This window comes from Hylobates moloch, unplaced genomic scaffold (assembly GCF_009828535.3).
Source record: "Hylobates moloch isolate HMO894 unplaced genomic scaffold, HMol_V3 SCAFFOLD_8, whole genome shotgun sequence".
NCBI lineage: Eukaryota > Metazoa > Chordata > Mammalia > Primates > Hylobatidae > Hylobates > Hylobates moloch.
In genome coordinates this window covers 84,492,164-84,506,534 of record NW_026652283.1, presented here as the reverse complement: position 1 = coordinate 84,506,534, position 14,371 = coordinate 84,492,164, and the positions used below count along the sequence as shown (strand labels likewise).

Sequence of the window (14,371 nt, the reverse complement as noted above, 5' to 3'; positions counted from 1 at the left end):
TTACTTAGGAGACAGAAAAGTTGCGTGCTGAAAATGTATTTTTAAAAGAGAAGAAAAGAAGTGAATCATGAGGATTCCAGTCAACTACCTAGGCATCACCTTGTTTGAAGATATTTCTTCTCTTTTACAAGTAAGACCTACTCTTGGCCACGTAGGAGAGCTGAATTTATGGACCTTAATTATTAAATGTTTTATAAGGTGGTGGTGGCTCAGCCTCAAGTTTCTGATGAACATTCTGCATCCATATACACCCTGTGACAGTCAGCAGTCTGCTATTAAGTGGCCTACTTCGAGGCTTTGAATCAACTTTAAGGGAAAACCTTTTGTCTTTGTAAAAATAAAAGCCTGTAGCCAAGGTTTACAGTGGACGTTAGCCAGATCCTTTTCTTCTTAGATTATGCCATAATCTCCTTTGATTCTTATGGAAGTTCTAACAATATATGGTGGTTCCAACACCTGCAGTGAGTTTAATGACTGACTTAGTAGCAGGTACAAGAAGCAAACTTGTTAATATAGATTATTTTTGTATTCTTACTTTAGGTATTTTCTTGAGCATTTTCCATGACTGTAAATAAAGCCATTTTTTAAGATAATAATTAAAGTGACTTACATTGTTCATTCTGTTGTTCATTGAACACATACTTAATGAACACCTACAATATGCCAGGCACTAATCATCAGTGAACAAAGCAAATAAATTCTTGCCCTCAAGGAACTTCTATGTATTGGGCCGTCTTTCTTTTTTATTGAGACAAATATTCCATTTTATGGGTATGCTACACTGTCCATTCACCAGCTGATGGATACTTGAATTGTTTCCAGTTTAGGACTATTATAAATAATGGAGCTATAAATGTTCATGTATAAGTCATGGTGTGGACATATATTTCATATCTCTTGAGCACATGCCTAGGAGTAGAATTACTGGGTTATCGGAAAAGCATGTCTTTACTTTTTAAGACATTGCCTGTTTTCCAAATTTACCATTTAGGTATACCATTTTACATTCCTACCAACAGTGTACTCCAATTTCTCCACATTTTCACCAACACTTGTTATTGTCAGGTTTTTTACTGCAGCCATCCTAGGTGTGTAGTTATATCACTTGCATTTTCCTAATTACTAATGCTATTGAACATTTTTCCATATTATGGAATATTACTTGGCAATAAAAAGGGAACATGCTACAACGTGATGAATCTCAAAAAAATGCTAAGTAAAAGAAAAACCAAACCCAAAAGACCACATATTATATGTTTTTATTTCTATGGCAGGTCCAGAAAAGGCAAAATTATAGAGATAGAAAGTAAATCATTGGCTGCTTGGAGCTAGGATGGGAGTGGGAATGACTGGGCACAAGGGAACTTTTTGAGGTGGTGGAAATGTTTTAAAATTGCTTTGTGATGATGGCTGCACAACTCTATGTTTACTAAAAAATGAACTATAGCGCTGGGTGTGGTGGCTCACACCTGTAATCCCAGCACTTTGGGAGGCCAAGGCAGGTGGGTCACTTGAGGCCAGGAGTTCAAGACCAGCCTGGCCAACATGGCAAAACCCCATCTCTACTAAAAATACAAAAATTAGCTGGGTGTGGTGGCGCGTGCCTGTAATCCCAGCTACTCGTGAGGCTGGGGCACAAGAATCACTTGAACCTGGGAGGCAGAGGTTTCATTGAGCTAAGATTGTACCACTACACTACAGCCTGGGCAACAGAGTGAAAAAAAAAAAAAAAAAAACTATACATTCAAAACGGGTGAATTTTCATAAAACTGCAGGAAAAAATTGTAATGCATAGTTGAACTCTCAAGGAATAATAGTAAATCCATAAGAGCCAAAAATGAAAAAGGAACTTTAATGTAGTATTAAATATAAGGTAGCGAGCAGACACTGCAACTGCCTTGGAGGTAGAAGAAGGTGGAATATTGAAGCTGATAATGAAGAGGCTTGGTTCTGATCCCCTGTATCAGCTGTAGGGCTGCTATAACAAATGACTACAAACTGGGTGGCTTAAAACAACAGAAATCTATTTTCTGACAGTTCTGGAGGCCAGTAGTCCAAAATCAAGGTGTGAGCAGGGCCACAGTCTCTCAGAGCCATAGGGGAGAATCTGTTCCATGCCTTTCTCTTAGCTTCTGGTGTTGTCAGGAATCCTTGGTGTTCTTCCTTGTGCCTCTATCTCTTCTTAGAAAGACACTAGTCATATTGGATTAGAGCCTACCCTAAGGATCTCATCTTAATTTGATTATATCTGTAATGACCCTATTTCCAAATAAAGTCATATCACAGGTACCAGGGGTTAAGACTTCAACATATCTTTTTTTTTTGTGAGACAGAATCTCGCTCTTTTGCCCAGGCCAGAGTGCAGTGGCTGTATCTCGGCTCACTGCAAGCTCTGCCTCCCGGGTTCACACCATTTTCCTGCCTCAGCCTCCCAAGTAGCTGGGACTACAGGCGCCCGCCACCATGCCCGGCTAATTTTTTGTATTTTTTTTAGTAGAGACAGGGTTTCACCGTGTTAGCCAGGATGGTCTCGATCTCCTGACCTCGTGATCCGCCCGCCTCGGCCTCCCAAAGTGCTGGGATTACAGGCATGAGCCACCGCGCCCGGCCTCAACATATCTTTTTAAGGGACACAATTCAACCCAGAACATCACTCATTGCAAGGAAAGTGTCATGTGTGTCCGTGTGAAGAGACCACCAAACAGGCTTCGTGTGAGCAACAAGGCTGTTTATTTCACCTGGGTGCAGGCGGGCTGAGTTTGAAAAGAGAGTCAGCAAAGTGTGGTGGGATTATCATTAGTTCTTATAAGTTTTGGGATAGGTGGTGGAGTTAGGAACCATGTTTTGCAGGCAGGGGTTAGATCTCACAAAGTACATTCTCAAGGGTGGGGAGAATTACAAACAACCTTCTTAAAGGTGGGGGAGATTACAAAGAACCTTCTTAAGAGTGGAGGAGATTACAAAGTACATTGATCAGTTAAGGTGGGGCAGAAACAAATCACAATGGTGGAATGTCATCAGTTAAGGCTATTTTCACTTCTTTTGTGGATCTTCAGTTGCTTCAGGCCATCTGGATGTATATGTGCAGGTCACAGGAAATATGATGGCTTAGCTTGGGCTCAGAGGCCTGACATTCCTGTCTTCTTATATTAATAAGAAAAGCAAAACAAAATAGTGATGAAGTGTTGGAGCGGCGAAAAATTTTGGGGGTAGTATGAAGAGATAATGGGCGATGTTTCTCAGGGCTGCTTCAAGTGGGATTGGGGCGGCGGGGGAACCTACAGTGGGAGAGATTGAACTGAAGAAAGATTTTGGGGTAAGGGGTGGTATTGTGGGGTTGTTAGAAGGAGGATTTGTCATATAGAATTATTGGTGATGGCCTGGATGTGGTTTTGTGTGAATTGAGAAACTAAAGACACAAGGTCCAAATAAGAGAAGGAGAAAAACAGATTAAAGGACTAAGAATTGGGAGGACCCAGGACATCCAATTAGAGAGTGCCCAAGGGGATTCAGTGTAATTGCTTGTTTGGTTGGTGAGTTTTTGGGCTCTATTTTTGAGAGTTCTTTTTTTTTAAGTTGGAGGCTGAGCTTGGTGAGGTGTATTTTTAAAAGACCATTAGTCCATTCTACCTTGCCTGAAGATTGAGGACGGTAAGGGGTATGAAGGTTTCACTGAATACCAAGAGCCTGAGAAACTGCTTGGGTGATTTGACTAATAAAGGCCAGTCCGTTATCGGACTGTATAGAGGTGGGAAGGCCAAACCGAGGAATTACGTCTGACAAAAGGGAAGAAATGACTGTGATGGCCTTCTCAGACCCTGTAGGAAAGGCCTGTACCCATCCAGTGAAAGTGTCTACCCAGACCAAGAGGTATTTTAGTTTCCTGACTCGGGGCATGTGAGTAAAGTCAGTTTGCCAGTCCTGGGCAGGGGCAAATCCCCGAGCTTGATGTGTAGCGAATGGAAGGGGCCTGAACAATCCCTGCGGAGTAGTAGAATAGCAGATGGAACACTGAGAAGTGATTTCTTTGAGGACAGATTTCCACAATGGAAAGGAAATGAGAGGTTCTAAGAGGCAGGCTAGTGGCTTGTAATCTACATGGAAGAGGTTATGAAATGATGATAGAATAGAATGGGCCTGTGAGGCTGGAAGGAGATATTTTTCTTGGTCCAAGAATCATTTGCCTTGTGTGGGAAAAGACTGATAGGTGGAAGTTTCAGTGGGAGAGTAGGTGGGAGTGACCAATGAGAAGGAGAAAAACTGGCCACGAGGGACAGAAGTTGGAATGCTAGGTGCTTCTTTAGCTACCTTATCGGCACAAGCGTTGCCCTGGGCGATGGGATCTGATGCCTTTTGGTGGCCCTTGCAGTGTATGACTCCAGCTTCTTTGGAAGTAAAGCGGCCTTGAGAAGAGTTTTTATTAAGGAGGCATTAATGATGGAGGACCCTTGCGTAGTGAGGAAACTTCTTTCTGCCCATATAACAGCATGGGCAGGATATGGAAGGCATATTTAGAGTCAGTATAAATACTGACGTGTAGTCCTTTTGCAAGAGTGAGGGCCCGAGTTAAGGCAATGAATTCGGCTTGCTGAGAGGCAGTGGAGGAGGGCAGAGCGGTAGCCTCAATGATAGATGTGGAAGATACTACAGCATAGCCTGCCTTTGCTGGTGAGTGGCGATTAGGCCTGGTGGAACTGCCATCAATAAACCAAGAACGATCAGGATGAGGAACAGGAAAGAAGGAAATATGGGGAAATGGAGTGAATGTCAGGTGATCAGAGAGATACACTCATGGGGGTCAGGTGTGGTATCCAGAATAATGTGGGAGGCCGGACTGAAGTCTGAGCCAGGAAAAATTGTAATTGTGGGAGACTCAACAAAGAGTGAGTATAGCTGAAGGAGCCGGGGAGCAGAAAGTATATGCATCAGGTGGGAGGAAGAAAATAGATTTTGGAAATTATGAGAACTGTAGAAAGTGAGTTGAGCATAGTTTGTGATTTTTAGGGCCTCTAAAAGTATTAGGGTGGCGGCAGCCACTGCACAGAGACATCATGGCCAGCCTAAAACAGTAAGGTCAAGCTGTTTGGACAAAAAAGCTATAGGGCACAGTCCTGGTCCTTGTGTAAGAATTCCGACTGCATAGCCCTGCACTTCCGCTGTGTGTAATGAAAAGGGTTGGGATGAGTCATGGAGAGCTAGTGCGGGAAGCAGTCTCTAAAGCTGTCTTCAAGGAACGGAAAGAAGAGTGGGGAAAGGATTTAGGATCTATGGGGTCAGCTAGATTTCCTTTTGTGAGTTTATATAATGGTTTTGTTAGGATGGCAAAACCAGGTATCCAAAGTCAAAAGTATCCAACCATGTCCAGGAAGGAAAGGAGTTATTGTTTTGTAGAAGGGGTTGGGGTTTGAGAGATCAGTCAGACACAATCGGCAGGGAGAGCACGTATGTTTTTATGAAGAATTATGCCGAGGTAGGTAACAGATGGAGAAGAAATTTGAGCTTTGGAGGGGGATACCCGATATCCCTTGGAGAATAAATGTTGAAGGAGCAGGAGGGTGTCTTGCTGAGAAGATTCAAAGGAGGGGCTACAAAGTAGAAGGTCATCAATATATTGAATAAGGTGAGAAGCAGAAGGGTGGAAAGAAAGTAAATCATGAGAAAGAGCTTGGCTGAAATAATGAGGGCTGTCCCTGAAGGCTTGCGGCAGCACAGCCCAGGTAAGCTGCTGGGACTGATGGGTGTCAGGGTCAGTCCAGGTGAAAGCAAAGAGAGGCTGGGATGAGGGGTGTAGGGGAATAGTGAAAAAAGCATCTTTAAGATCAAGAACAGAATAGTGAGTTGTGGAGAAGGTATTGAGGACTAAAGAGTGTACGGGTTGGGCACCACAGGGTGGATAGGCAAAATAATTTGGTTGATAAGGCACAGATCCTGAACTAACCTGTAAGACTTGTCCAGTTTTTGAACAGGTAAAATGGGAGAATTGTAAGGAGAGTTTATAGGTTTTAGAAGCCCCTGCTGTACCAGGCGAGTGATAACAGGCTTTAATCCCCTTAAAGCCTGTTGTGGGATAGGATACTGGCATTGAGTGGGGTAAGAGTGATTAGGTTTTAATGGGATAGTAATAGGCGCGTGATGGGTTGCCAGGGAGGGAGTGGAGGTGTCCCATACTTTTGGGTTAAGGTGGGGGGATATGAGAGGAAGACGCAAAGGAGGCTTTGAGTTGGGAAGAAGGGTGGCAATGAGATGTGGCTGTAGTCCAGGAATAATCAGGGAAGCAGATAATTTGGTTACAGTGTTTCAGCCTAATAAGGGAACTGGGCAGGTGGGGATAACTAAAAAGGAGTGCATTAAAGAATGTTGTCCAAGTTGGCACCAGAGTCGGGGAGTTTTAAGAGGTTTAGAAGCCTGGCCGTTAATACGCACAACAGTTATGGAGGCAAGGGAAACAGGCCCTTGAAAAGAAGGTAATGTGGAGTTGGTAGCCTCTGTATTGATTAAGAAGGGGACGGACTTACCCTCCACTGTAAGAGTTACCCAAAGCTCGGTGTCCGTGACGGTCCAGGGGGCCTCCAAGGTGACCGGGCAGCATCAGTCTTCAGCTGCTAAGCTGAGAAGATATGGGAAGGAGTCAGTCAGAGAGCCCTGGGCCAGAGTTCCAGGGAATCTGGGAGTGGCTGCCGGGCAAGTTGGACAGTCCGATTTCCAGTGGGGTCCCACACAGTTGGGACACGGTTTAGGAGGAATCCCGGGCTGTGGGCATTTCTTGGCCCAGTGGCCAGATTTATGGCACTTTAAGCAAGCTCCTGGGGGAGGCGGTCCTGGAGGAACGCCTGGCCACTGCAGTTCAGACGTTTTGAAATTCTTTTTTTTTTTTTTTAGACGGGGTCTCGCTCTTTCACCCAGCCCAGAGTGCAGTGGTGCAATCTCCGCTCACTGCAAGCTCCGCCTCCCGGGTTCACGCCATTCTCCTGCCTCAGCCCCCCGAGTAGCTGGGACTGCAGGCGCCCGCCACTGCGCCCGGCTAATTTTTTGTATTTTTAGTAGAGACGGGGTTTCACCGTGTTAACCAGGATGGTCTCGATCTCCTGACCTCGTGATCCGCCCGCCTCGGCCTCCCAAAGTGCTGGGATTACAGGCGTGAGCCACTGCTGGAGATGTGGCTGGGGTTTCTCTCACAGTGGAGGCAAGTAATTGCAACTCAGAAAAACATTGCTACTTGGCTGCCTCTATTATTGTACACCTTGAAGGCGAGGTTAATTAGGTCCTGTTGTGGGGTTTGAGGGTTGGAATCTAATTTTTGGAGCTGGCGGCTGGGTGCGGTGGCTCATGCCCGTAATCCCAGCACTTTGGGAGGCCAAGGTGGGTGGATCACTTGAGCTCAGGGGTTCAAGACCAGCTTGGGCAACATGTCAAAATCCTGTCTATACAAAAAATACAAAAATTAGCCAGGCATGATGCACCCATAGTCCCTGCTACTCAGGAAGCTGAAGTGGGAGAATCGCTTGAGCCCAGCAGGTTGAGGCTGCAGTGAGCTATGATCCACCACTGTACTCCAGCCTGGCAGACAGAGCAAGACCCTGTCTCAAAAAATACATATATATATATATATATAAAATCTGGGCTTGATGGTACGTGCCTGTAGTCTTTAGTTACTCAGGAGGCTGAGCTGAGAGGATGGCTTCAGCCTGGGAGCTCAAGGCTGAAGTGAGCCATGATTACACCATTGCACTCTAGCCTGGGTGACAGAGAGACTCTGTCTCCCTCTAAAAACAAACAAACAAAATTCAGTCTAGCTCTAGACCTAATGAGGATCTTCATCTTAGCAAGATCCCTAGGTGATGTGTGTACACAGGAGTTTCTTAGAGGCAGAAATCACTTCCCAGCAGTGTCTGAGGATGGCATCACTTCAGCCATCATCACCAGGGCTGGGGACCTGGAGATTAACAACGATGTAGTCCCTGCCCTCAAGGAGCTTGCAGGCTAGCAGAGAGACAACCAGAGGAACAACCACAGGACTGGTACAAAGGTAGGGGAGTAGCAGAGACGGCTTTACAGAGGAGGTGGCTCTGAGATGCTTAACCTTTAGTGCCAGTACAGGCATTGTTTGTTCTAAGAAAATTTGCTTTACATTCTTTAAAGTATGAAGAGTTGATCAATGCAACACCTCTTGATTTCCTGATAAGAGCTTTCAGAGGGTATCATCTTTGAGCAGCTCTTTACTCAATGGAGTGGTGCAGTGAGACCTCTGAGCCTCAATTTCCTCATCTGCAAAATGGGACAGTTTGTACCATATCGGTGTTACTGGAATTATCTGTGCTTTTTTTTTTTTTTCTGTCACCCAGGCTGGAGGGCAGTGGTGCAATTTCGGCTAACTGCAACCTCTGCCTCTGGGGTTCAAACAGTTCTCTGCCTCAGCTTCCCAAGTAGCTGGGAATACAGGTGCCCACCACCACACCCAGCTAATTTGTTTTGTATTTTTAGTAGAGATGGAGTTTCACCATCTTGACCAATCTGGTCTTGAACTCCTGACCTCGTAATCCACCCACCTTTGGCCTCCCAAAGTGCTGGGATTACAGGCGTGAGCCACCGTGCCCAGCCTTATCCATGCTTTTATTTGAGCCACAAAACTACCCTGTGAGAGAAGCAGCATGGTGTGGAAGGACTTCCACAAAAACTTGCTAAACAGAAGATACAGAAAGAATGTTGCTGAACAGTATGTTCAACTGTGAAATAATTTTTGTTTAAAAAATGCATATACATATTCTATAATTTTTTAAGCATTTTAACTATATATAACTCAACAGACATATAGAAAAATGCTCTATTAACATTGATTTTCCTGGAGAGTGGAAATAGCACTTTATACATTTCAACACTTTATTTTCAAGGACATGTACTTTTTAAATGGGAATATTTTATTTTTATTTTTATTTTTTGAGACGGAGTTCACTCTTGTTGCCCAGGCTGGAGTGCAATGGCATGATCTCAGCTCACCACAACCTCCGCCTCCCGGGTTCAAGCGCTTCTGCCTCAGCCTCCCGAGTAGCTGGGATTACAGGCATGCACCACCACGCCCGGCTAATTTTGTATTTTTAGTAGAGACGGGGTTTCTGCATGTTGTTCAGGCTGGTCTCCAACTCCTGACCTCAGGTGATCTACCCGCCTCAGCCTCCCAAAGTGCTGGGATTACAGACGTGAGCCACCACGCCCAGCCGGAAACATTTTAAACATACGAAAGTGCAATAGGAGATTAGAAGTCATGTTGATTCTGCGTGGCTTGATTATGGATGATTATCTTCCTCTCATCGCGGATCCTCATTTTTTCGGTTTTCTGTGATGCGCTTGTCCCCATATGGGGCTCTGGCGTCTTTCTGGATCTGGAGGTCCCCAGCGCCCTCTGCCGAGGCATCTCTTGGTCCGGCGGTCCTCAGGCTGGAGGGTGGAGCGGAGGAGGCCTGGTCGACGTGGATGGACTCGGTGGGCTGGCGCGGGGCCCGTTGGGCATCTTTTAAAGTTTCACCGGGAGCCGGGTGGCCGGGATGGAGACGGCTAAGCCGTGAGAAGTTTACCTTCTACCACAGCGTCCACAGTACCCGGCTCGGCCTCAGGCCTCGAGTCCCGATCTCCTCCCCAGAGCACAAACCTACTACAGGTTAGGCCGGAGGCCGCCACAGCCCAGGGTCTCTGCCACCTGGCCCGCCCCCTCCGAGGCGCTGGGGAGCGATTCCCAAAGGGCCTGCGGGAGCGTCGCGTCACGGGAGCGCCGCGTCACGTGAGGCTGCCAGCCAATCGCGGCGCGCGCTCGGCCCTGCGGGCGGCGGGCGCCAGGCGCCAGGCACAGTGGCAGCAGGCAACATGGCCGAGAGGCCGCGGCCTCCGGGCGGCGCCGTGTCCGCGACCGCCTACCCTGACACCCCCGCGGAATTCCCTCCGCACCTCCAGGCGGGTGCGATGCGGCGCCGCTTTTGGGGCGTATTCAACTGCCTGTGCGCCGGCGCGTTTGGGGCCCTGGCCGCCGCCTCCGCCAAACTGGCCTTCGGCAGCGAGGTCGAGCCCGGGGCGCTGCTGTTGCTGCTGCGGGCGGGCGGGCGGGGCGGCGCTGGGCGGAGGAGGGGCGCTGCGGGGCCCGCGGGGCTCCCGGGGTGGGGCAGGGGTGGGCGCAGGGCGCCGCCGCACCCTCGCCGGTCTGTCCGGCCGGGGCCTCGGGCCGCGCGCGGCGCTGCAGTCAGCTGGGGTGGGAGAGAGTGTTTCGCCTCTAATCAGGCCAAACCCTCGTCCAGTGTAGGCGGTAAGAGACGTCGGGGAGTGAGGCCTCCTCCCTTACCAGGGACCTAAAACCTTTTCTCCGATTGGGCTAGTTCGCTCTCGGGGAAGAACTACACCTCCTACATCCACCCTCTACCTCTCATTTTAAGTCCCTTGTGCCTGAGCATTTCTCTCCACGTGACTCTTAAGGTGAGAAGCCTGTTGCCCATCCCTTTACTCCGTAATTAACGGGTGTTGTGACCAGATGACCAGTCTGCCCCACTACCAGGAAAATTGAGAGTTTGGGATACTGTAGGCATAAGGGGATACTGACAGAGACGTTCTGGATGTTTTCCTGCCGCTGAGAACTCCTAAACTTGCCTCCTGGCGTCTGTTAAGGTGTATCTCTGCCTCTCCTGTCCCATGTCGTAGACCAGCCTCTGCTTGCTAGAGGGGTTTCATTGCATCTGCAGCCCAGGGTTAGCCTCTGACCTGGACAGTGGTCACTGATTATTTAGGGTTAAGCCTATTTAGGGCTAATCCAGTAGAAGCTGCCATGCTTGAGAAGTTAGTATCCCATTGGGTGTAGTTCATGGGGTAAGTGGTCGACAGTAAAATGAATAACTTTGTATGGGCCGTGAAGTTTGTTGTCAGGAACCAGACCTTCATAACCCTTTATGTAAGCAGGTTGCCACTGGCCTATATGCTGCTTTGTGTAAGACAAGGTTGTCCAACTCGCGGCCCAACACAAATTTGTAAACGTAAAACATGAATTTTTTTGCGATTTTTTTTTTTTTTTAAGCTCATCATGTATCATTAGTGTTAGTGTATTATATGTGTGACCCAAGACAATTCTTCCAATGTGTCCCAGGGAAGCCAAAAGATTGAACACCCTGGTGTAAGTTATAAGAAAGCACCTTTTTCTCAAGACACTATGTGTTCAGCTGCTGAGAAACCATTACAAGTAATAAGTATGATATTTAGATTCCACCCCCTCCCCACCTTGTCTCCAGGCAGGTTTCTAACTCACCACCAAGCAGGGGGGGCTGCATATCCTTTGTGTAGGAGGCTTCTAAAGATCTTCTCTTCTCTTGAGACTTTCTCCTTTAAAAAAAAAGAAAGAAAATATCTGCAAGTTCTCCAAGGGATGTCTGGGATCACTAAATAGTCTGAGGTGGTGTTTCCCCCAGGCAAGGCTGTGTCCTAGTTAACAGCATGGAGGTACACTGCCTGGTTGTGAAGCCTGGTGGCTCTCACCGCTGTAGCACTTTAGGAAGTTTACTTAATGCCCCTGGCTCTTTATCTGTAAAATGAAGTTAAGGAATAAATGAGAATGGTTAAACACAGCCCAGGACCTAACACAGAGTAAAAGCTCAAGAATGCCTAGAGGGGGTCAGCCTTAGTGGGCTGTAACTTGTATAGGATTTGGGGATGGGAATACAGAGCAGACACTGCTAATTCATGCTTTCCCTGATCTCAAGAAGTAAGAACTCCACCCCTGACTTAACTCATACTACCTACGGAGTAAGAACTACTTAGCCCTCTGGGACTGATCTTCAAGCACTGGTCATTGTGGGACCAATAAGGGGCTGGTGTTCAGTAGAAAATACTGGCTTTGGATTAGCATTTTGCTTCTTCCCAAGATCATGTGGCCAACAAGGTGGCCAAATGAGTATCTTCTCTGAATTTGCTTTATTGTAAGACGGGTCTGCTGCCCACTGAGGGTTAAGTGAAGCCCTGTGCAGGAAAGCTCTGAGGCCCTCTGAGATGTAGTGGGAGCTCAGTAGGAGCCTGGGTGCCAGCAGCCACAGCCCTGGGTGTGCTCTGAGGGGGTCTGCAGGTTGCTGCCCAGGGTGGACGTGGCTGCAGTGACACTTTCTCCTGCAGGTGAGCATGGGTTTATGCATCTTAGGCATTATTGTGATGGCAAGCACCAATTCTCTGATGTGGACCTTCTTTAGCCGGGGCCTCAGTTTCTCCATGTCTTCAGCCATTGCATCTGTCACAGTGACTTTTTCAAATATCCTCAGCTCGGTGAGTAGCCTGAGGGTGTGGTGCTCTTGTCCTCGATCTGGGTTCTGGGTGAGTTGTCTTTGGGTAACCCCTCCTTTCACAGACAGGAGAAAGGACAGGAACTGAAGCAGAGGTTGTGCTGTGGCTTGACCCCCTGGATGAGTGCTCTATTCATGGAGCAAATGTAATTCTAATCATGGAGAATTCTCAAGTTAGATATGAGTGAAGCCTCACAGTAGAAAGCCTACTTGCTTGCTGTGCCTCCAGGATGGAGCCCTCATTCTGAAGTCACTTTGCATCCTAGCTGTTTCCTAGGGTTCTGTGCACTCAAGGCTCCACGAGATTTAGAGGGTTGGGATTCCCGGAGACTTTTCTGCCCTGTGTAGTCTGAGGTTGACAAGATGGAGCTGAGCCTAGTCAATCTTGAGTTGAGAGAAACAAATACCAGGTACCAGCTGTGTCTACCTGCTGGCCTCTGCTGGGTCTTTCTTGTGTACTTTGCTGAGGTCCAGTGCAGTGAGGGAGGTAGCCTCTCCACTCGTGCAGGTGAGATTGAATAGAGTGACTTGATGAAGGTGACAGCTAGGTTTCAAGCCCAAGGCTTCTGGCTCCAGACCTTTCCTCTTGGCACCCGTAGAAGGAAGTCAGTCCCAGGAGAGTGAGGTTGTGCCCACCTGCTGAAGGTGAGTCCCTCACAGCTATCTTTGTCCCGCAGGCCTTCCTGGGCTATGTGCTGTATGGAGAGTGCCAGGAGGTCTTGTGGTGGGGAGGAGTGTTCCTTATTCTCTGCGGACTCACCCTGATCCACAGGAAGCTCCCGCCCACCTGGAAGCCCCTTCCACACAAGCAGCAGTAGCACCACTTGGCTGGACGGACCAGCTGGAAAGATCATGGTGGTGGCCCAGCCTTGGGATGTCATGTGGAACTGTGTCCTAAGGCAATCCAGTTGTGCAGCCTTCTCACCATCAGCCAAGGGAAGCAGGCCTCTGATGGAGCAGGCTCTGGCTCCGTAAGGAGAGGTGCAGCCACACAGTGTTCTACCGGAAGTGTTTTGATCATCTGTACAGTGCTTTGGATTCTTGCTCCCAGGCCGACCCCAGTGAGCCTTCGCAGATGCTGGAGATCCTGGGGTTGGTCTGCTTTGTGTATGGTACTTGAAACCACACTGTAATTATTGTCCTGTTGCCAAACAAAAGTCAGTCATTTAACTCTAGAAACAGTGACTGGTGGGGCTTTCTGACAATTCCATGCTGATGTATCAGGCCATCTGTGTCATGCTTATGTATTATGGCAAGAAGAGGAAAACTGGATTAATAAATACTTTTTTTGTAAGTTAAAACTACCAGGTACAGTATCTTAATTCTTTCCTTCCCTTTGGAGTAAGAGGGAGCCAGAGTGAGCTGAAATCCTGATGTGGAGGAGGCAGGAGGGTGAGGCAGGTACAGAAGCCTTGTGGCCTCGGTTGCTCTGACACCTGCTGGAGCTTGATCTTGTGGTTACTTCCTGAGGTCACACAGGCTAAGGCTCTCTGAACTGCACAGGGTCTGTTCATTCTCCTGGTGCTCTCAAGGAGAAAAGTTTGACCTCCCTTTGGAGGCTTTGTTTTACTTACTAGGGAAAGAAAGTGGTTCAGAGGTCCCTCCCTTCCCTGCCACTCTGTTCCTCTAGTGTTTACCTTTAGGGCTCTTCTGTCGTTTACTTTTCTTTCTCAGATCCCCCGTTGGTTTTTTTGTTTGTTTGTTTGTTTGTTTGTTTTTGAGACAGTCTTGCTCTGTCACCCAGGCTGGAGTGCAGTGGCGCAATCTTGGCTCACCTCAAGCTCCGCCTCTTGGATTTGTGCCATTCTCCTGCCTCAGCCTCCCGAGTAGCTGGGACTACAGGCGCCCACCACCACGCCCAGCTAATTTTTCATATTTTTAGTAGAGATGGGATTGTGTTATCCAGGATGGTCTGGATCTCCTGACCTTGTGATCCACCCGCCTCGGCCTCCCAAAGTGCTGGGATTACAGGCGTGAGCCACTGCACCCGGCCCCCTTGTTCTTTTTGTATCTTAGACCGTGTGAATGTAATTCCTAGTTCAAAGTGGGCTGTGTGCTGCCTGCACACTTTCCCA

The 14,371-nt window shown here is 47.8% G+C and overlaps 2 protein-coding genes across 5 annotated transcripts in view; both read left to right on the top strand.

The window, feature by feature from the left end:
• KIF15 (kinesin family member 15) overlaps nucleotides 1-366 on the top strand; it is an 88,228-nt gene extending 87,862 nt beyond the window's left edge. For both annotated transcript variants that reach the window (XM_032161848.2, XM_032161847.2), the window contains one exon: nucleotides 9-366. In XM_032161848.2, coding sequence (XP_032017739.1) covers nucleotides 9-71 — 63 coding nt within the window. In that variant the 3' untranslated portion in view covers nucleotides 72-366. The remainder of the gene's footprint in view (nucleotides 1-8) is intronic.
• Nucleotides 367-9,824: 9,458 nt separating this feature from the next.
• On the top strand, nucleotides 9,825-13,600 carry TMEM42 (transmembrane protein 42). Of its 3 annotated transcripts, XR_009214622.1 has the most exons (4): nucleotides 9,921-10,047; nucleotides 10,286-10,455; nucleotides 12,133-12,279; nucleotides 13,069-13,600. XR_009214622.1 is itself a non-coding variant. In XM_032161846.2 (3 exons), exons 1-3 carry the CDS (start codon nucleotides 9,856-9,858, stop codon nucleotides 13,192-13,194), a joined length of 465 nt encoding a protein of 154 aa, XP_032017737.1. In that variant the 5' UTR covers nucleotides 9,825-9,855; the 3' UTR covers nucleotides 13,195-13,600. The 3 variants fall into 3 exon arrangements, 2 of the variants coding, with proteins under 2 accessions (XP_032017737.1, XP_032017736.1); XM_032161846.2 differs by lacking the exon at nucleotides 10,286-10,455 and having other exon boundaries at nucleotides 9,825-10,047; XM_032161845.2 differs by lacking the exon at nucleotides 10,286-10,455 and having other exon boundaries at nucleotides 9,825-10,047; nucleotides 12,974-13,600.
• Nucleotides 13,601-14,371: the final 771 nt, after the last annotated feature.

Bases quoted from the DNA above. Each gene is read 5' to 3' on its own strand.
- TMEM42 (XM_032161845.2), top strand. From the start codon at position 9,856: ATGGCCGAGAGGCCGCGGCCTCCGGGCGGCGCCGTGTCCGCGACCGCC. The intron at 10,048-12,132 runs GTCGAGCCCGGG...TTTCTCCTGCAG, and splicing joins AACTGGCCTTCGGCAGCGAG to GTGAGCATGGGTTTATGCAT. The intron at 12,280-12,973 runs GTGAGTAGCCTG...TTTGTCCCGCAG, and splicing joins TTTCAAATATCCTCAGCTCG to GCCTTCCTGGGCTATGTGCT.